The 21090-nt window shown below is 40.4% G+C and overlaps 1 protein-coding gene across 1 annotated transcript in view; it reads right to left on the minus strand.

The window, feature by feature from the left end:
* Positions 1-2119: 2119 nt before the first annotated feature.
* The window catches only part of SVEP1 (sushi, von Willebrand factor type A, EGF and pentraxin domain containing 1), a 115473-nt gene continuing 96502 nt past the window's right edge, over positions 2120-21090 (minus strand). The window contains exons 43-50 of the mRNA XM_071424471.1: positions 20360-20533; positions 19763-19936; positions 18277-18453; positions 16780-16950; positions 11803-11898; positions 8968-9063; positions 6255-6348; positions 2120-4658 (exon numbers count right to left, since the gene is read on the minus strand). Of these exons, the coding sequence (XP_071280572.1) occupies positions 4628-4658; positions 6255-6348; positions 8968-9063; positions 11803-11898; positions 16780-16950; positions 18277-18453; positions 19763-19936; positions 20360-20533 (1013 nt within the window). The 3' untranslated portion in view covers positions 2120-4627. The remainder of the gene's footprint in view (positions 4659-6254; positions 6349-8967; positions 9064-11802; positions 11899-16779; positions 16951-18276; positions 18454-19762; positions 19937-20359; positions 20534-21090) is intronic.

The following is a 21090-nucleotide window of genomic DNA, read 5'->3' on the forward strand; positions in this document are numbered from 1 at the left end:
AGATCCAGGGTCAATCCTCACCATGCTCTTGGATTGCTATGTGGTTGCAGGCCAGCAGCACCACAGTGGCAATCTGTCCCTGCCCATTAGCCTCCTTTTCTGGCCTTTGCCATGCATGCAGGCTCTGGGTCCAAACAGAACTGGTGCCAGTCTGGACTCGATGACATTGTCATAGCTTCAAAGTTTCAGGAGACAGAGAAGGAACTTGAGTTTTCAGGACAATCTGTTCAGCAGATGTTGGTTGCAAATGAAAATTTGAAGGAGGAAGATTTACATTCAGCAAAGATAGTAGACTGAAAAGATTAAGGTTAGTGCTGGTCCACTGAGCTAGCAATGAGGTGTGCAGATGACATCTGCAGAAGGGCTATCATTAGTAAAGATGATAATGATGCTTAAATCTCATCTGTTGTTTTAAAACTGCAGCACCTTAGGGGAGAAGGTGGGGCTCATCTGACCCATACATAAAATAGGAAGATTTGAAGTGACTTTCTTGTGGTGGCACAGTCTGCCACTGGCTGGGAGAAACTCAAGTGCCCTCTTCACCAGGCCATGCATGATACTTCTAACAGCACAAAGAAGTATGTGGTCACGCTGGTCCATCTACAGGAGGGACATCTAGCATGAAGGAAAAGCCTACGCTGAAGAACCATGTCCATCAGCTTGTGAAGAGCACCAGCTTTTGTAGTGCTCCAAGCTCAGCAGGGAGAGGTGGCAAGCCTGCAGAGCTTGACATTGGCAGGCAATAGCAACATGTCAGTCTAGAAAGCAAGGATAATGGAAGTGCAGCCCTGCTCCTGGGAGAGGAGCTCTCTGTAAATGGGATGGATATGTGAAGAAGTGCTCTGCCTCATGTGCATGAATAGAAATAACCTTAGAGAAACAGACCAATAATGATACTGTATATTCCATCTGGCTTGCCTCTGGGGACTGCAATTCCTGTCTCTTGGTGGTGGTAATGTATGGTCAGGGTGTGTTCTCCCAGAAAAGAATCTGCAGTGCAGTAAAAGCAGCAGGGATCCTTTCTGCAGTAAGGATCCAAACTGCTCTAAGACATTTCAGGGGTGCACAAACTGTTCCTGCTCTGAGATAAAAAAGAGATCTCTGGTCAGACAGTTAAAGTGTAAGGGTGACTCCTCATGTTAACAAGTGCTGGCACACACTAACCCTGTTCAGAGCCCCCCCAAAATGTTTGTCAACACAAACATTTCCCAGTGTACTTCCAAGCAGCGAGACATAGGTGTCAGTAGACTCCTTTAAGAGTTTTAGCTTGTTCAATGGTCGCAACAAAGAGAACAGGGGCAGGGAAGGAGCTTGTTCTTACCACATGTCTCTTTAACTAAGGCAGTTCTCAGTGTTTCCAGAGCATGCACAGGATCTAAGCCCATGTGCACAGGCATCCCAGCTGTTCCCACTCAGGATTTTTACCCATATTTCAAGTACTACAAATTTCTATATTTTCATAAGATACACATTAAATTTCAGGGCTTCATTAACAACACTATCAGTTACCTCACACCACCTTTTGAGTTGGGGAGGTTCAGGGGAAGGCTTTCAAACATTGACCACATTTTGCACTTCCAAGTCTCCACTTATGCCTGTGTATCCAAACATTGTCAGGTTTACAACAATATCTCCAAAAACTTCACATTCCAAATCTTTTGCCTGTTATGTCATATATGCTACTTGTTCAGAGGAGTGGTGTTTGAGTTAAAAAATTTTCTTCCTGTTACAGTGATTCTTTACCTCATTTGTCCGGGAATATGGTCATTTCCATACCTTTAAAAATTCCAGTACTGGTGCCGAATAAAACAAATTGTATCTCCTTCAGTGGTGAGTGAAGCAGTTTTTAATCTGTCTCTTCATGCCAGTGGTAAATTTGGCCTTTACAGGTCTGCCCTAGCAGAACAAAGGATTTGAAAAATGAGGTGCTAACTGCATTTTTATCTGCAAATCCAAATGTGGACTAATCCATTACAACCTCTTAAGTTTGCTGGCAATTGCTTTGTCTTTTTGCTTAAGTGGAGGTCTATTTTTGTAGTCTTTGCCATCAGATCCTAAAGATTAATAGCTTAATATAATTGTTGTGAGGGTTTACAAAAAGAATACAATGTTGCCTCTATACAGGTACTAAACAGGGTGCAACTTTATTTACAGTGTAAAGTGCATCACATGGAAGTCGTTTAAAACACACAACAAGCAGTGACATAAATGACAATACAGTACTGGGTAGGGTGGGGAAAATATTCCAGCAAGTATCAAAACATCATCAATAGCACTAATATGACAGCCTCTAGTTTCAGCTATTCTGTCCTAACGCCCTATCTCCTTACAAAACATGTTGACTGGGTTGATCCCAGGACTCCATGTACAAGTCACTAGTGTGAAGCTGGGGTGCTAAAAGCTGTTCTCCAGCCCTAAACTGTCCAGCAATGTCCTGCCAGATCTAAGCACTCTCCTTGCCACTGCTGTTCTGCTCTGGACAAAGCCAGGACAGAGTCAGAGGACACACCAGAGAAGCACACTGGAAAAGAGACAAAACCACGAGAATGACATATAAATAAAGATCTACTTTTCTCACCTATCCACTTTTTCCCTTGAGAAGTCCTGTGTTGCTCACTGCAGCTTTCCTTCATTTGCTGTTAAGGCAGCAAGGAAGTCAAGGAACAAAGTGCCTACAAATGGTGGTGACTGTGTGCTGAAATGTGACATTACTTACTGAACACTAACTTCAGTCAAAGCTGTAAACGTCGATGGCTGTGGAGCTGGGAGACAGATTTTGCTACGTGCTAGCAGACTTCATTAGAAAAAGAAGGTTGTGGGAGCTAAAACCACAACTCTTCAGCTGGTTGCAGCTCCCACTGGGAAGGAATCTACATTCACATTAATTTGATCCCCTAATGACTCCTATTCTTTACTATCTGTTTTTCTTTTTATTGGCTGAAAGCTCCTAATGGCTGACAACTTCGCTTGTTTCTTTCTTCTTTTCTGGTTTTGGGCTAACAGCCATCAGTTATGCGTCAGTATTTACTAGAGCCCTGTTACTGTAACTGTGAGCTTGTTTTGGTGTCCTATCACTTTCCTGTATCAGGGTTCATGCATAAAAGGAAGGTACATCCATAAAGTGGGGTGGGGCAGTTGTGCAGACTCTTAATCTGGAGGGTAACTAAGCAGGAATAGGAAGCTACAGAAGGTAAAATTTATTTCCCTTTTTCTTTCCCAATGATAACTGCAAATTAAACTTTTCTGTTATTATTGGGAAAAATGGAGCTTCTGATCAATGACTCTTGTTCTGACTCTAAGACCTTTTTTCATAGATCAGACTTTTTGCTAACTGATAACAGTTACCAAACATGTGACTTTGAAAGATGCAATGCATGAGATTTCTGTCTTGTAATTCCACCACTCTACTTAATCATAAATTTTAACATTTCAATTCATCAGAGCATGACTTAATGGTGGAATTCATGTGTGTTTTCCTCAGACCCAGTGGGATCACCAGTCTGAGAATGAGAAATCTGATAACATGTATGCTCTCAGTATTTTTCAGTCAACTGAGCATTTCTGCCTGTGTGTGTTCAAGAGAGGCCTTTTCCAATTTTTGAGGATTCTGCATAACAAAACCACAACATTTTTGCACGCAATAGCAAACTTTCACTCATAAACCTAGCTGGTGCCTTCTCTCTCCATCTCAGGGGCAGTCAGATATTGGGACCCAATCCTAAGATATCAAAAACATTCACCTAGCAGATATCTATGAAGAGATGTACTTCATTTATATAGAAAAGGGATGGTGGTTACAGGCAGGTTGTGAATCCCATGGCAAATGGAAGGTGCAAGTTTCAGAGATCCATCTGCTTCCTACTGCTGGATCCTGGATTATTCAGCTTAGAGCTACACCTGAACAGCCTGTAGGTCAGAAAGCTTCAAAGGCTCTTGTTGGCTAAACTTAATCCATTCTTCTCTGAACGAGATGATGTTCCCTCATCTCTTTTACTAAGAAATCTCACATAAAACTCATGCTGATGCCTCCCATTAAGTCACTCTCCAATGAAGTTAATGTCACATAAACTACACTACAGAATCTTCTTCTTATGCTCACCAGAAACTGTGGTTACAACACAGACCTTATCACATGCAGTTATAATTTTTATCAGCTGAAGTTCCAAGGCAGAGTTTAGAGGCTCATTCAGCCTTGTGTAACACACTTTACTGTTGAGTTGCTGGACAGTAGTATGCTTTGACAGCTCGTAAGCAGAGTTGCCATATTCTGTTTAATCATGACTGACAGTATAGTACAGTTTAATTAGCTTAATTAATGTAAGAAATGGGAGGGACTTCACCTTAAACAAGCACTTCCTCAGTGGATTGTAGGAATCTTTACATTTGTATGTGTATGTGTGTATGACACCTGTGTAGCAGCATATATTTGATAATACTTTTATAAATGAAAAATACAGAGGATTTCTTTAAAAATTGAAAGATGTATCACAAAATAAAATACAAAACAAGGGAGCTGGGGAGGGGTGAGGGAAGGGAAACAATGGATTTGATTTACAATGCATTAGAATCCAAGCCTTGGTGCCTAGGCTGAAGAAAAATATCTGAATGTAGAATTGCTGCTCTGATGTTAAAAGGGATAGAATCCAGCCTTCCGTTTCCTGCATCAAAAACAAAATAAAATCAGTGGTGTGCTGAACATATCAAATGATCAACACTGAGGCACAAGAGGATGGTGTCTGAAAGCATACCACAGATTAGAATGCCACGGCTCAAAGAGGTGGAGAGAGTGGCCATGGGAAATAGAAATATCTGACATTTAATTTAAGTCATGGTTTATCACAGAGAAGTTTGGAACTAGTCTTATTCTGCATGCTGATAAAAACTTTGGGACCTTTCAGCTTCCCCTTATAAATCCACATCTTGTTAACTGCAGCAGGGAATCTCTGGTATCATGTTATTTGCCTGTATTGTTTTAGAATTCCCAGGTATCATATCCCATAAAGAGCCACAAGTAACTGAGGCCAAAACATAACAAAATGTGAAACAGATCTCAGAGCTCGTTTCTGTCTTCACTTCACCCATCCAGCTATGTTTGGGAAATGTCCTCTCAAACACATGTCCTCTCTGGAAGGGACAAGCTACTAGATCCCAATCCTGCAGGGCTAATGACCCACCTTCTGTGCTCTGCTGCACAGAGCTATGGACTTGGACAAAAAACCCAACAAAAGAAGCCAAGGATAGTCCAGTTTGGGAATAGCCTGAAACTTTTATAATGAGATAAACTCCACTATTTTTGGCTATTATGCCTGCTGGATTTGGGCTTCTCTACTTCATGTCCTAAATGGATATACTACCAGACTTCAGATGCATACCTTTCTAAAGCTGAAAGATACTGTTTGTTGGCAATACATTTAAGTTGCTTCACAAAGGCACATATAATCACAGCTGACAATTGAACACTATTTGTTTTGGACAATGTCATTTCTCAGTTAAGCATCTCTTCTACAGTTTTAAGATAAACTGTCTATCAGAGGGATAGGAAGAATTGTCTGTCACTATCTGCCCAGAAAGAAGAACAGAAAAAATTACAATGTCACAGGCTTCATCTGCTCCCTGCAGAAAAATATTAATATTCATCTCATTCTTATTTAGCTCTCCAGGATAATGACCACTGTGTTCACCAAGAGCCTGTGTGAGTTGAGGTATATACATTTTTTGCTATCATGGCCCTAGAGCTGCCAGGAGATTTGAACTTGGACTTGCCTCAGAGGCACCTTGTTGCACTCTTTAAATGTTTACATCACTCAATGCTGGGTGTAAGATGACTTATTATTTATGACAAACATTGTATAACCCCAGTCTTAAACATGGACCTAGCTAAGGCTTATACAGTTCAAAATGAACATTAGTAAAGAGTAAGCCACCAAAATTTCCCAAAGAACATTCTGTATTACATGTCAAAACCCCACCTCCATTTACATAATGAAAAAATCAGTCTAAACATTGTGGGTTTGCCTCTCTGATTACAAGTAAAGATAGAATTTTCAGAGTTTTCTACAAGTTTGGCAATCATTTTGCAGAGTACCTTCTAAGGTCTTTACATATTGCCCATGAAACTTGAGGCATCTAAAGGTTACTGATTTACAGGATCTAGAGATGCTCAAAATGTTAAAATTATTTCCTCATTCCTCAGGTTTAGAGTTCAGTAGGGTGTGATTCAGTCTAGCCCTGGGACAGTGCTCAGTGACACTTACCTAGAGCAGTCAGGTCCAGTCCAGGAAGAGGGACAGTAGCACCGGTTTGGTCGTATGCACCTCCCACCATTTAAGCAAGGCAACTGGCAAACAGCTGCACACAAACACACACAAATTTGCATTAATGAACACATCCACAACAAGGTGATTTGTTGTGGAATAGTAGCAGGACACTGAAAATCCATCCTGCCTTATTCTCTTAAGAATGGAAAGGGCAGCCTGAGAAGCATACGTCTGCTAAGTGTGATTTGACTCCTTCTACTACTTTTGCTGTCTGATGCATTGTATAAGCTGCCTGAAACAGCCAGTGTAATTTCACATTGCCTTAAAAATTCTGTTGTTCTTTGATTCCAATTAAGACAACAAAGGAATGCAAGCAGAAGTAGGAGCAAGAATTAGAAGAATCATGAGATGAATAGGAGAACAGGAATAAACTAGATTTTTTTTTTTAAAGGTATGTGACAGCTTAACACTAGCCAGGACAAGCAGACACCAGACATGGGAAAAAAGTATAGAAAGAGACAGCAAAAGCAGAAGAAGCTGAAGGTCAGAAAGCCATATGCAGATCAATAGCAGCAAGGAGTAAGACTTCATGGAATGGCACCTGCATGGAGACAAGGAAAGGAAGCAGAGAATGACAGTAAGATCCTGAAAGACACTGGATAGCCCTAAGAGGTGAGACTAGTTGCAACAGGGCATTAGAGAAAACACCCTTGTCTGCCTTACAGGTCATGCTGAGCCTGGCTGAACATGCTTTTGTGTCACAGTCTAACCCAAGGGTATCACGTAACCAAACACAAGTCAAAGTTTCAAGTCTTCCTATCAATTTTGAGATTGAAAGGTAAAGAACCACACAGTTTATAGAACCAATTTAGATATACACTTAATGAGGTCCTTCAAACACAAACATTTATATTGCAGGAAAGATGTGAATATTTTAAAGCAGATAATGCCATATGTAGAGGACAGACCTAAAGATACTAGTGAGGAAAAAGTCTGGGTAATATTTTTGCAAGGAATATGCATCAGGGAGCACTGATTATTATGGAATTACAAGAAATGGAAATGAGTAGTCACAGGAATGCAAAAAACCTACTCCAGTTCCTCTGGGCCAAACAAGAACAAAAAATGGCAGGAGGCTACTGTGATAGACCATCCATATACAATTAAGCGCACCAAGTGCATAATGTTGAAAATTACTTCTGATTTTGGAATGAAGCATATGACCAAAACATCTTTAGCTGTCACTGAAGTATTTCTCTATCACAGCAAAATGTCAATATCAGTAGCTGAAACAACAAATGATTAAAAAACTTCATAAGCAGTGTTTATGATGCAGATGCAGTTGTTCACTATAATTTTCCCTTTAGCTACTGAAAAGCAAGTCAAGCCTGTACAGATTTGAATGGCTGGCCAAAAAGCCAAGAAGCCTTCAATCCTCCTCAAGCACCTATTATAGCTGCAAAGCTTGTGAAATATGAGAGGAAATTATGCATTATGCGTTAGGCAAGAGTCCCTTCAAAATACAATAGTTCAGAATGAAAATGTTCTCTCTGGTATTTCAATTTTCTGCAGAAGGATTCGGTTTGCAGTGTATCGCACAGCTTATCTCCCAGATTCACTATTCTTATCAGTTAAACAAATACTATGAACATTCATTAACAGAGGCATGAATTACTTCCCAGCTCATCCCATCAGCTACTTCAAGGTCTTGCAGGAAGACAAAACTGGGCTTTCATGTTAAGCTCCTGTTAAAAATCAGTTAAGGTACACCTGGACAATAAAAATACAGTGAAGAAACTGAAATAAATGTTTAAAAATAGCTAATATTTGTAAATGTTTAAGATTTAACAATGATTGAAAGATGTTTCAGTAATCAGTCAATTGCTGAGTTTTATTGTCTTTTCACAGGGAAAAGTCTTTCAAAATCTAGTGTTTGTTCAGTCTTCATATGAAATCCCATATTCTAAACTCAGATTCAAATATTTTCCATAAGTACAGCCAACCTCATCTCACACAAATGAACTGGTTAGGCCACAAACCTGGACACTAGAATCACTCCCCTCCTACCTCTCACTATTTTTGTGTGCTCCATGACCTTCACCTTTGGTTAGGTGCAAGTAAGAGATCTAGCAAAAAGAAGTGCACATTGAATTTGCTCAAAGAACTTAGATGATACCTAATGCAAGGTACCCGTGTACCATGTATCTATTGAACTCAATCACCCTTAAATCCTTGCTTTGGTGTGCTCTCTGTCCTGACTCAGTACCCAGGCAATCAGTGGGCATCCACCAAACCAGACAGCTATGTGGTGAAAAACCTCTGTAATACCTGCAGCTTGTTTGTGAATTTAATGGTGACCTGCATTTCCTGAAGATGAAAATGAAAATCATGCCCCTGGAATTGAGAAAAATAGTTTTATTCTTCTCCTTGGAAACCCTTTCTCCTTTGCACTGCTTTTTGCAGAGAGTACTTTTGTGAATACTGTCTGTCCTTTTTGAGAGCAAGCTTTTCTGGTACTTTTAAAGACTCATAAGGGAGGACTAGTCTGAAGGTAGTTTACAGCTGGGAACAGCAAATCTTCCAGGAACCTTATTGTAGGCCTGGGTTTTCCTGTGACAAGCTCAGGAGTTTTATGAGCCCTAGAGAACTGCGCTAGGTATTGCTAGCAGAGTCCCAAAAAGTGAGAAAAAAGGCAGGTGAGAAGTTTTACCCATATGGCAGCGTGATCCAGTCCATCCGAGGGGGCAGTCACATTGGTAAGGGGCCACACAGCGACCTCCGTTGAGACATGGCAGAATGCATATTGCTAAGGAGAAGAGAACCAGAGAAAATAATTATCTCCCATGAAAGCAAAGAATAGAGTGTGCAGGAGACGAACTTATGTTTAACTAGAAACTCTACTGCCCCTTGAAGTGTTTGCATGGAGTATCAGCAGAGCTGAGCAAGACCAGGCATGAGCAGCTCTTACAACTGGCATGACAGACAGATTTGACAAAGAGTAGTGGCAAAGAAATGGATAGGCTGGAGCAATTGCTGGAGTCCTTCAGGTGCTTGTAGGCTCTGTGCTCATGGGAAATGAGCCAGGGTTGTTTGTATCTCACATGTAATATCCACAGATATTGGCCACTTCTGTGATGGTGCTAACAAACCAGTTCATACTTTAATCACAAAAAACTGGATTGTTCGTGAATTCTCTGGGCTTGCAGATGTAGCATCCAAAACAAGTTAATCTGTTCCCTGCCCATAGAAAAGCACTTTGTCTAGGCCAATAAAAACATGTTGAGACAGGTGAAACTATATGCCCCTTGGGAAAAGCAGCTTGGATACAAGGCATTTTGGGTGAAAAAGGCTAGGGCTGGAAGCTCTGGGGAAGAAACAAAGCACATACCAAGCAGCGGATGGCCTCTGGACACGGAAGCAATCGAGCTATGCTGCTCCTGTGAGCAGATCTGCAAAATTCCCAGGTGTTCATGCTTTAAGTATCTTCACAAAACTATCATCTCCACTATGCTAAGTGAACAAAATACTTGAGCGTACCTGCTCTAAGAAGAGCAAAAGTTGAGCTGGGTCTCAAATTTGGACCCTCAAGAGGCATTTCCAGTAGAGTTTCATACTGGGAGGGTGGATAAGACTGGGGGCTGCATAAGACTGAGGTAGGGGTTCTTCCTCTTCTTCTTCTGCTGCACAGCACAGTATTTCCTGGTGATACAGGACTAACCTGTATCACCAGGAAATACTTTTCTAAATCATTAAACTTGTAGTACCATGCAAGTTTTTTAGAATGGTCAGCACTCTCTCAAGAAGATGAATCCTATCTTTTTTGTGAAATGTACTGTGAACTACAAGGTGACTAAATTCTCTCAGTGTGCTTACTGTGGCCTGATACTGACAAGTCAGTGCTCAGTGCTAGCACTCAAAAATTCCTTGGGCTTCCAGAACAGGCCCTCAACTTCAAGGACTAAACCTGTTTTTCTCTTCACTGCTGCACCTTGTTTGACAAGCAATGCAAAATTGGTGTTGTACTGACCAATTGTGGGAATTTTCTCTTTTCTAACTATCTATACTAAAGTAAAACAAAACAAAACAAAACAAAAAAAATGAACCAAAACAAAAAAAACCCCTAGTGCCTGTACCTTCATGAAGTGTGACCTGCCTGGTCAGTTGCCAGTCTGAATTGGATGATGACTGAAATGGCTGGGATCATAAATGAAATGTCTAGTTCTGGAGAATGCTTCAAGTGTCATTACTGATGAAACTAATAAATGCAATTGTGGGATACCAAACACAGTTTTTTCAGACACAGTGTGCAAGCCTCTTCTGCTGAGACTGTGAGACTTACAGGACTCAGTTGCACAAATGGCTGTGGTGATACTGCCAGGCACAGGTACAGAAAAAGAGGAGCTGTGTGAATATACAACATAGCTGGAGTTTCCATAAATGCAAAAAGACAAAACTTGCTGAACCTCTTGTTCTCATTCTGTATCTACTACTAATTTCTGCCATATGCAACTGATACTGTCACAGAGAAGACCTGAAAGCTGCAGAGATTCAGAGGACCATTTTAACATATGATACATCTTAAATACTTGAACCATATTCTTTTCCAAGAACTAGATGAGAATGTGCACAATTTTTGTAGGTTTCCATGTATATTCAGAGTCAGGGGCAGTGACTCAGATTTGGGGACTGTGACACCACCCCTGCTGTAGATCTCAGACATGCTAAAACCTTACATCAGGGCCATACTGAATACTAAATACTAAATAAAGGCACTTCCTTTTCTCTCCACATAGGCCTATGCCTTACTATATGTACAGTAATAAGGTTCCTCATGCAGCAGCTATGCCAGGCTGAAAGGCTGAAAGGGTTAAATCTCCCAAATTCCTTGTGCTAAGACCACCATGAAGAGAAACATGGATCAAACTGGCATCCCAATGTCATCCAGGGAATCTGATTTGAGAGTCAGATTTGGCTCTTTTCAGCGACAACAGATCCAGTTCTCTAATAATTTGGAAATCCATGACAGGAAAAACCAGTCTAGAACTTGTGAGGGGCAAGTATACAGGTCAGGAGGGACAGCCTGGAAAATGTGACACATTACATTATTTGAACATGAACTGATGAGGTTCATAACCACAGACTGATAAAAACGGAAGCCAAGAAACTAATGCAGCCACCAGCAGAACATTCACATCTCTTCTGTTCTAATTACTGTTCATTCCCCAAAACTACTATCAGGTATTGCTATTAGAAACAGACTTTGGAGAACTGAAACAAGGTGTTCTTCAACCACGGTGAAAGAGCACTGAGAAACAAAATCACATCAATTTAAAAAGTGCTTATTTTGCTTTGAAGATGTAGGGGAACGGTTATTTTTCTAGAAAGAAGCCAAGTATATACCTTTCTGTTCCCTTACATTTGTCAAGCAGAATATATTAATGATTTTTATGGTTTTATCTCTTATCCCTCTTCTGGTTCACTGCAGTAAATTCATCTGTCTTACCAATAACACCCTTAGGATTACAGTTAGGGATGGCATACATACGCTCTTCGCAGAGACGACCCATCCAGCCATCGGGACAGGAGCAGGCGTTGGGTCGCTCACAGATGCCGCCGTTCTGGCACGGGAAGCGGCAGACAGCTGGAAACACCACGATTTCATTACAAACTCTGGACACTGAATTAGAAGCCTAGTAACTCAGCAGTAACTTGCACAGACCTTTGCAGAGTAAAGCTTAGAGCAGAACAAACAAATGCAGTGAAGTTCAGAAACATTGCCTGATTTTGATTTCCAGGGCTACATCATCTTCTGGCTCTATGTGTTTGATTAGGTACTGTAAGCAAGAGTGTGGAATCATTAAGATAATCAAAAGATTGTCCACATAAAGAATGAAAATGTAGACATATTTATAGTTGAATAAATTATTTGGATAGTTTTTCAAGGCTGACACTATTCTTTATCTGATTTTCCCACTAACTTTTGTAATAGAAAATTAAAATACCCACACAATACACCATAAAAACCTATTACCCTCCTCACCCCTTCACCCAGGCCTTCTACATTGACTCTGGAATAGAATCAAGCTTTCTTCTAACCTTGGTATGAAACACCAAGATAATGCCATCTGGCATACACTGTCTAAAGTAAGATTAACTGTGTGATAGAACAGGCAATTTTTACTGTACTATCATCCACCATAATGAGAAGTGACCAAAAAGGGTGCAGCAGTGGCACTGTAAGTGTTCACCTCTGGAACTCAAAGTATGACTACAAACCTTACCAAGCATTCACACTGACTGGGGCTCCTCAGCTTCCATTCCCATTAATATGCACCTGACCATGAAAGTGAGGAATTTGGAGTGGAGTCTGTCATGCTGGGCCAATGTGGTGCCTGGGCTGGACAGATTTTGGACTTCTTTGTCACTTCTATGACACTGTACCATCTCTTGTCATACACATCCAGGGAAACCAGGTCTACTTTAGAAAACCAGGTGAAAGCTATGCACAAACATGTTATACTTAAAGATTGTTGGAGGAAGCACGATCTTTCTCATGTTGGTGTACACACTATACAGAGAAAATGAAAAATTGCAGCTTCAAGACAATATGACAGAACAAATAAGTAATAAGACTGACAGTAATCTCAGGAAACTCAATCTGAACTCCTAATTGCATCTGAACTGCTATTATTAATTTGTTATTAGGTGAGCAAAATATGCATTTAAGCTTTGAGTGTTTGTTAGCATTCAATACAAACAGTGGATTGGCACACTGAAACACTGTTCAGACCTGAAATCCTCATTGGAAAGAATGCAAATCTTTCCCTCAGGGAGACAAACTTGAGTCACTCCTGGAGCTAAGCCATGCCAAAATGCAAGATACAGCTTGGAGTCTGTTGAAATGAGGCCAAGGCTCTGCCATGTTATTTTTCAGTCTCAAGAGCCTTCCCATCAAGTGTCAGCTGATAATGAGAATGGGAAGAGATCTCTGAAAGATTAACATAATTTACAATATTTTAACAGTGATTTTGAAAATTTTTGTTGTAAAAATATCTATTACTACATAGACAGCTTGTCTCTGGGTGTTGACTAAAGCAGAATAGTGTGCCAAACAGGTTTTCTGCAATGGAAGAACCATTTAAAGCTTTGTGTGATCTACACCACTTAAACAATATTACGTGAATGTATAATGGGATGTGAGATAAAATATTAATGTATAAATGATATCCCACATTAAATTCAAAGCCCACGAAATAAAGTCTCTGAAATATTCTTCCTCTCTGTTGATGTAGAAGATGCAGATATTTCATGAGTTACAAAAATTGCTTTGGATGGCAACTCCTTGCTAGTCAGCAATCAGATGTAGAGATAGGCTTTTCCTGGGTTTCTGTCCAGGTCCTGGTTGTGAAATTGAACGAGAACGTATCATCCCTAGATGTGCACTTGTTATACACCAATTTAGGCAAGCAAAGGCTACTTGTCTGTAGCTGTGAGGATTATTCTTATCAACAGACAAGACTAGAAAAATGGACTGGAAGTTAAGCTGAGATCTCTTTTTTATTTTTTTGTCTATTGTAAAAATAAGCAAATGAAGTCCTGATGTGCCAGGGAGAGAACAGAAAGTATCAATTGTGACTTTAGTTTATGGTAGCAAATCTCACATCTATGGTATCAATCTTTTGACATCCCCTTGTAAATTTATCTACACAGGACACAAAAGCATTACACTGCTGCAAGTCAAATGTGTCAAAAGGGGAAAAATAAATTCTGTTATCTGTTTTCAGCTTTACAAAATGCTTCCTTGTGGTTGCAAGTGAACAATTTCCTCAGGCCCCAGCTTCCCTCTCATAATGTTCTTATTTGCTGATGGGGTACAAACTTTCTTGTTGACAGATCCACATGGACCATTCAGAGTCAGCAAGATGTGAAGAGGGCAAACAGAAGAGTTTGAGTGCACTTCAGAAAGAAGAACCCGGAGTCAGGTAAGCTGTGTGCATCTGTGCAGCTTAATGAGTCCTGCAGATATTTACAATCAGCAGATCCAGGCTAATACTTCTCACCCCTGAAACTCAGATCAGAATCTGGCCAGCAACGTCTAACCAGTGGTGATTCAGGCAAGTGTGGCTGTGGTGAGAGGCCTTTCAAAGAAGTCTGCTTTTTAATTATAATATTTACATTAACAAACCTGTTCATCTGGGTCAGAACGTTTCAAGCAGGCTTAGAACACAATAATCAATTCACACAGCCATAAACAAGAAATGCAGCATGAGTCATTACAAAGAGTGCTTTCATGTAGTTTCTGATGTAGACCACAAAGGCTTGGGTCCTGTAGGACTTTTGTTAGGAAAATCACTCATATGAATTATAAAGCTGTTTTGAAAGATCACTTTGACATGTGTCATGAAAATGCAGGACAGTCCTCTCAGAAACATCTTTAATTCTTTTAAAGTCCCCTTTTAGAAAAGAGGAGGGAAATTGTTATTCCCCTCCCTTAATACACAGGTTATTCTGCTTTGTTTTCCACCTTCATCATGTCTCCACCTCTTCACCTCATTTTTTGAAATAATTTTGCGTAATACTTTTTCCTCTGAACAGTCCCAGTAGATATTGCAGTGTTGCAAACAGAATGTTTGACAGTGCTTTGCAGATCAGCCCTTCTTGGTTCCTGGTGACCTTTCTTAGCAGACAATTGCATCCCTTGGCATAAAGGAGTTCTTTGTAACTAATAAATATTAAATAAGAATAAAAAGTAAAGCTGGTGATATTAAAAGGACAATTGAACAATCCAAAGTGCTACAACTGGAACAGATATTATCCAAATAATTTTGCTATTGAATTCTATCTTAGGTAAAGTAGCTATTATGCAGAGATCCCTTGAATTCTGTAGCCATCACAGTTTAGAAATACGAACTTTTTAGAAACAGCCTTGTGCTTTGGGAGTGCAAATTTCCAACAGCACTTTTGGATACATCATGACAACTGAAGTAACTCAGTTGCTTTTCCTTCAAATCTTCTCTACTTGGCTGCGTGATGGGTAGTTGTTCATGCCAGTGGCAAGCCATGGTCACAAACCCAAGACAAACCTGTTTCTCAGGAAAAGCTACTTTACTCCTGAAATATTCAGGAACTGCAAACCCTCTTCTTTGGTTCTGGTCTCCTCAAAATGCTCTACTGATCCATGATTTTTAGACAAGACATTGTAACTATCAGATACAGGAATTTAATTGAGTGCTTGCTTTCATAGAGAAGGGTATCTCAACTTATTTAACTATTACCATTCATAATATTTTGCTGTCAGAATTCATATAAAAAAACTGATGAGGGGTCCATGATTTTCCAGGCTTAGAACAGTATAGAATCCTCTATCTCCAAATGATTTCTGACCTAAACAGAAACTCTCTGAGGAAGGAAGAAATGTTGCTTGTATTTTGACATGGGTAGCTGAGACTTGCAGGAGAGGCTGACCTGGCAGTTCTGATAATGACTCCAATGCTCCCAGGTGAGTGTCCTTGAACTTTTCTTCTTCTGTGTGAAGAGGAATGGGGCTGCTCGTGACTGGCCACTGCTGTGTTGTAAGGTTTTCTGCTTTCTCAATAAAATACCTAAAGCTCAATTTGTCATGGTGGCTGTTCCACAGTTTGAAATAAGACTTCAGGGTGCAGCTAACTCCCTGCTCTCGAGCTGCCCAGCAGCAGAGAGCAAGCCAAGCTTCTGACATGGAAATGGCAGATGACAAGATCTCTTCCACCAAAGCCCTATGACCCTGAAGTCTTTTGCTGTGCCTCATCCATGGCTTTAAGTTAGTATTTGAATATGCTTATATATGTTTTTTATTGTTAAGTTTATTTTCTCTTCAATTCTTTGTTTCCCCTATTTTCTGTTCAAAACGTTTTATTTATTTGAATCTTCTAAATGGAAGAGTTAACTCTTGGCTTTAAAAAAGTGAATGTTTTAGCTCAACAGACCAAGAAATACCTGCTGATCTGCCAAGTGTAGAAAGCCTGGTATATTGTTAAATCTATGGATTTTCTAGAGGGCTCAGTGTGTATTATTTAGTGAGCTATATCAATCTACCTCTTATTGCAAATTGAATTTCAGGAGCTGCCACACTTTAAACATAGTGAGGGACTAAGAACACATTTGATCTATTTTGGTTTCTGCAGTGTTCAGTTTTTGACTGTGAAAAACTGACTGGCAGTGCTTATCTGAAATAGGTCAGCTTGTCAGGAAGATAACTAGCTCTGTCACTTTTTGCAAAAGATGTCAGGAGAAAAGATACTAGGTGTGGGATACAACACTGTAGCAAAAGAAATCCTAAGACTAGCTGGGACTAAAGAAAAAATTATGGAAGCCTTCTCTTTAAATTGGAAATAAAGCAATAACATGGAATTAAGTGCCCTGAGTGAAAATTTGACTGCACTAAAACTAGCAAAAATTTCACTTTCATTTTTATTGCACCCAGGATGACACCTCTGTGTTTATGGCAAGTTAAGCTATCATTCTGTTAGTAAAACATACTTACCTTTGCAGGTAGGTGGTGTCGTCCATGTTCCATTTTCCAAGCAAATACTCCGCAGGGGCCCCTCCAGCATGTACCCACTGTAGCATGAATAGGTGATCATGTCTCCATACTGATAGAAGCTACCACGAATCAGAGCATTCTCTACATGAGCTGGGGGACCGCAAGATATCTCTAAACAAAAGAAACCATCCAGATGCTGGTGAGCTGCAGAGCCTACATGACACAGATTTTAATGCTGTTGTGGGGGGAGGTGTCACAGACACCTTCCAGATGGTCAATCAGCAATGGAGTCCAAGGATCCGGACAAACTTAAGAAGTGGGCTCATGAGAATCCCATGATGTTCAACAAGCCCAAGTGCAAAGTGCTGCACTCAGGTCAGGGCAATACCAAACGTGAGTACAGACTGGGAGAAGAAGTCACTGAGAGCAACCCTGAGAAGGGCTTGGGGGTTCTTCATGGTGAGAGGCTGGACATGAGCCAATAGCTGCATTTTTGGATGCAGCCCTGAAAGCCACTGGTATCCTGGGCTGCATCAAAAGAAGTGAGACCAGCAGGGTGAGAGAGGGGATTATCTCACTCTATTCTGCCCTTGTGAGATCCCATCTGGAGTGCTGCATCCATCTCTGGGGTCCTCAGGACAAGAAAGAGTGGGTCCAGAGAAGGGCAGAGGGATGGAGCATCTCTCCTAACCAGACAGGTAAAAAGAGCTGGGATTATTCAGCATGGATCCAGGAGAAGGCTCCAGGGAGACCTCATTGCAGCTTTCCTGTTCCTTAAAGGGTCTTATTAAGAGGAGGTAGTATTTATATAAGAAGATAGAGACAGAACAAGAGGCAATGATTTTAAACTGAAAGAAGGTACATTTAGTTTAGATATTAGAAAGAAATTCTTTACCCAGACAGTGATGAGGTGCTGGAACAGGTTGCCCAAGGAAGCTGTGGATACCCCATACCTGTAAGTGTTCAAGGCCAGGCTGGATGGGACCCTGAGCAACCTGATTTAATGAATGGCATCCCTACCCATGGCAGAGGGGTTGGAACTAGATGATCTTAAACGTCATTTCCAACCCAACCCATTCTGTGATCCCATTTGTCTAAATAGTATTGCTTGCAAGAAGTCAAAAGGCTTTCCAACATGCTTGCTAAAGGATACTGCCTTCTGTCAGTATCAATAAATAAAATGAAAGGCAGCACCTCTTTCTGCAGCTCTTGTCTCATCACCCATAATCTCATAGAAATCATTCTTAGGGTATTTAGGGTGTCCAACAATCAAACCAGTTCCAGGGGTTGCAAAAGGTAAATGAAGAATTCATATACAGAAGGGCCTAGTAAATAGTAGGATGAATACTGTTGAAACACCAACCCACACAGATGTATTCTGAGTCCTTCTAAAGGAGCACCTCTGTTAGAAAGAAAGAAAACATAGCTCTTCTCTAGAGCTTCTTAGAGCCCTCTGGAAACTACCAATCCCTGTGGAACAATGTGTCTTGTACTTACTTTCACACTTAGCTGTGGCTGGAGTCCAGGTCTCATCAGCATTGCAGGTGATCACAGACTCCCCTTTCAGCTGGTAGCCTTCCCTGCACCTGATGGATACATTCTGGCCAACATGAAAATCCACCTCTGACAGAAGGGCATTCTCTGGGATTATGAAAGGCACAGGACAAGGGTTTGCTGTTAAAAGTAAGGGTGTGAGGGAAAAGAAGGGAAGAAAAAGAGATGGAAGGAAGAGAGACCACTTTAGAATAGTTTCTGCAAATTTCAAACCCAAAACATATGAGAAGAAATGGATGTTGTATGTGAACCCAATTTGTAATTTGATTTGAAATGATGAGATTTGGGTCATAAAATAATAATTAAAAAAATTCTAATTCGCTGCTGCCACATGGCTTGCTATCATGTTCTGCTGATGTCAGGACAGGGCATACTAAGGATTTAAGTGAGAAATATCCTACTTGTTACTGTGAAACATTCTCTCTTGTCCTTCCTGTTTACCATAACCTTCCTATAAAAGAGAACCAGACCTATCCTACTTCATGTTCGGAGGGGCTGGATCAATAAAGAGCAGCAAAAATTCAGATGTTTGATTAGAGACTTACTGTGTCATTCATTGGAGTTTAGAATCTCTCTAATTTTATTTATTGCTGGCTGTAAGCTTGCTGGGCTATTTTTGCATGGTCTATTGGTGATCTCATCACCAGTGTGGAAAATATTGGCTCTATAAAGAGCAGAGATTTAAATCAGTGTCTTGATACTAAAATGAATAAATACTTTGCAATACAAAAATTAAATGTCTAAATTAACCATCCTAAAATTTAAGACACTAGGTCTTAAAATTAGTTACAGACACATACAGTAACAAGAAAGGCTATTGTGGGTTTGTGGGTACAGTGCACATGTACATAACACAATATTTCACAGAATTGCAGAAGAATTTATACAGCCATTAAGTACAAGCTTCTTCTCCAAACAGGGCCAGTAAGGTTAGAAGTTGCTCTGGAACCTGATCAGAAATTTCAGTTAAATTTGAGTAACTGTGGATGAGATCTCATGTCCTCTCTGGGTTTCTTCTCCTCTGTTTGACTCTGTTGATGGCAAAAAGTTTCTTCAAAAACTTCACTGGAGCTTGCTTTGTTGCAACTCGTGTGCATTGCATTTCACTCTACCACTGTTCAACCCTGAGAAGAATCTGGCACTTTTTCCTTTGCACCCTGTCAATATGTCACTTGTGGATGACAATGAAGTCTCCCTTTTGCCTTCTCCTCCAAATGATTCTCTCACCTGTTTCTACAATATATCAAGTGTTTGACTGTAATAACTCCATTTTATGTCATCTTTCCAACTAGAGGGACCTATGCAGAAGGAAACTTCTTCTCTTACTGTCACAAAAATACACTCAGAGAAATTAATGCTTTAACTTGTATCAGTAACTGCCCCTATTGTTTCTCTGCAAAAACTTTTCCATTATGAAGCAAACACACACGTTTACAGAGAGGCAAGGGATTACTCCATCTTCCATCTCTTGTGCACTCTGCTGCTGGTTCTCCTTCCAAGCTGTATCCCCTCTCACAGAGATATGTTACTGTACTGCCAACTGTATTGTTTTCATAAATTGCTTTCCCATTCAGCAAGGAAACTGGAATTTTGCATCTGGTCTCTGCAAAGGAAGGGGTCTTATTAATTCAGCTTGATATTTAGTCCTGGACTTCAAACATTTCCTGAATTAATAACACATTATGTTAAAAGTCACTACAGATTTATAAATCATGAAGAACATTGATTCAGTAACCCTGGGAGGGATATTTAGCCAGCCTAGAAAAGAAGCTTCTTCTGGTGATGGAGAAAAGCCCCAACAAAATGGGGAAGTGAGGGCACATTTATGACTTCAGACTGGGGCCAGTAGGGCAGAAAGATGGAAATCATTCTTTCTTGCCACTGATACGTTCTCCAGAAATCCCATATTACAGAATCATTTTTCAAAAGCAACTCAGTCTCTGAATTATATAATATCCATGCATAAGGGAGGAGTTATTGCTTATCCCATATTGAAATGTTCCAGGACATGAAACCAAACAGTTACCTGCACACAATGGCAAGGGCTTACTCCAGCTCGCATTGGCAAGACATGTGATATTCTGGGGCCCAACAAGATGGTATCCAGAGCTGCACACAAAGGTTACATTACTTCTGTATGTGCTTCCAGTAGAAATGGCCTCTGCTTTTTCAATGGAAGGATGAAGCCCACAAGTAATTTCTAGGAGAGAAGAAAACTTTTGGGTTTTATACACAATGAAGACTATTCCTTCTATGAGTCACACACCATCTGATAGCTCTGTTCTCATCCTGAATTAACAGAAAGACAGCAGGAAAGAAGCTGTGAACTGTTACATGGAGAAGAGTTATACAATTCCTTTCCCATGCTTTCTCCTGGGGTTCATACTGCAGACACCTGAAAGTGTGTCTGAATGTATTTGGTGTTGTTATAAGATATGAGGTGTGTTCAAACTGACAGAGGATCCAGAATATTTCTTCAGTGCATGACTGAGGCTGCATTTTCAGTCCCCTTTGTGCTCCTACAGTGGAAGATGATCTCAAAATGTGCTCCAGAACAATGGCAGTACTTAAGAAGAATCTTGACCCCTGTCCCACACTGTGGAGACCAAGTAAATTCATCAAAGGTGAGGGAGAAGAATGCAAGGCATAGGACTATGACACCAGCAAGAAAAGATGGAAAATTATTTTTTGCAAGGATTATAAATATTTGCATTTTATTTATAAGCCATATGAAATAAGTCATAAATCCTTCTTCCT

Source organism: Agelaius tricolor, unplaced genomic scaffold (assembly GCF_023055355.1).
Source record: "Agelaius tricolor isolate 1412-34295 unplaced genomic scaffold, bAgeTri1.0.p SCAF_4, whole genome shotgun sequence".
Classification (NCBI taxonomy): Eukaryota; Metazoa; Chordata; class Aves; order Passeriformes; family Icteridae; genus Agelaius; species Agelaius tricolor.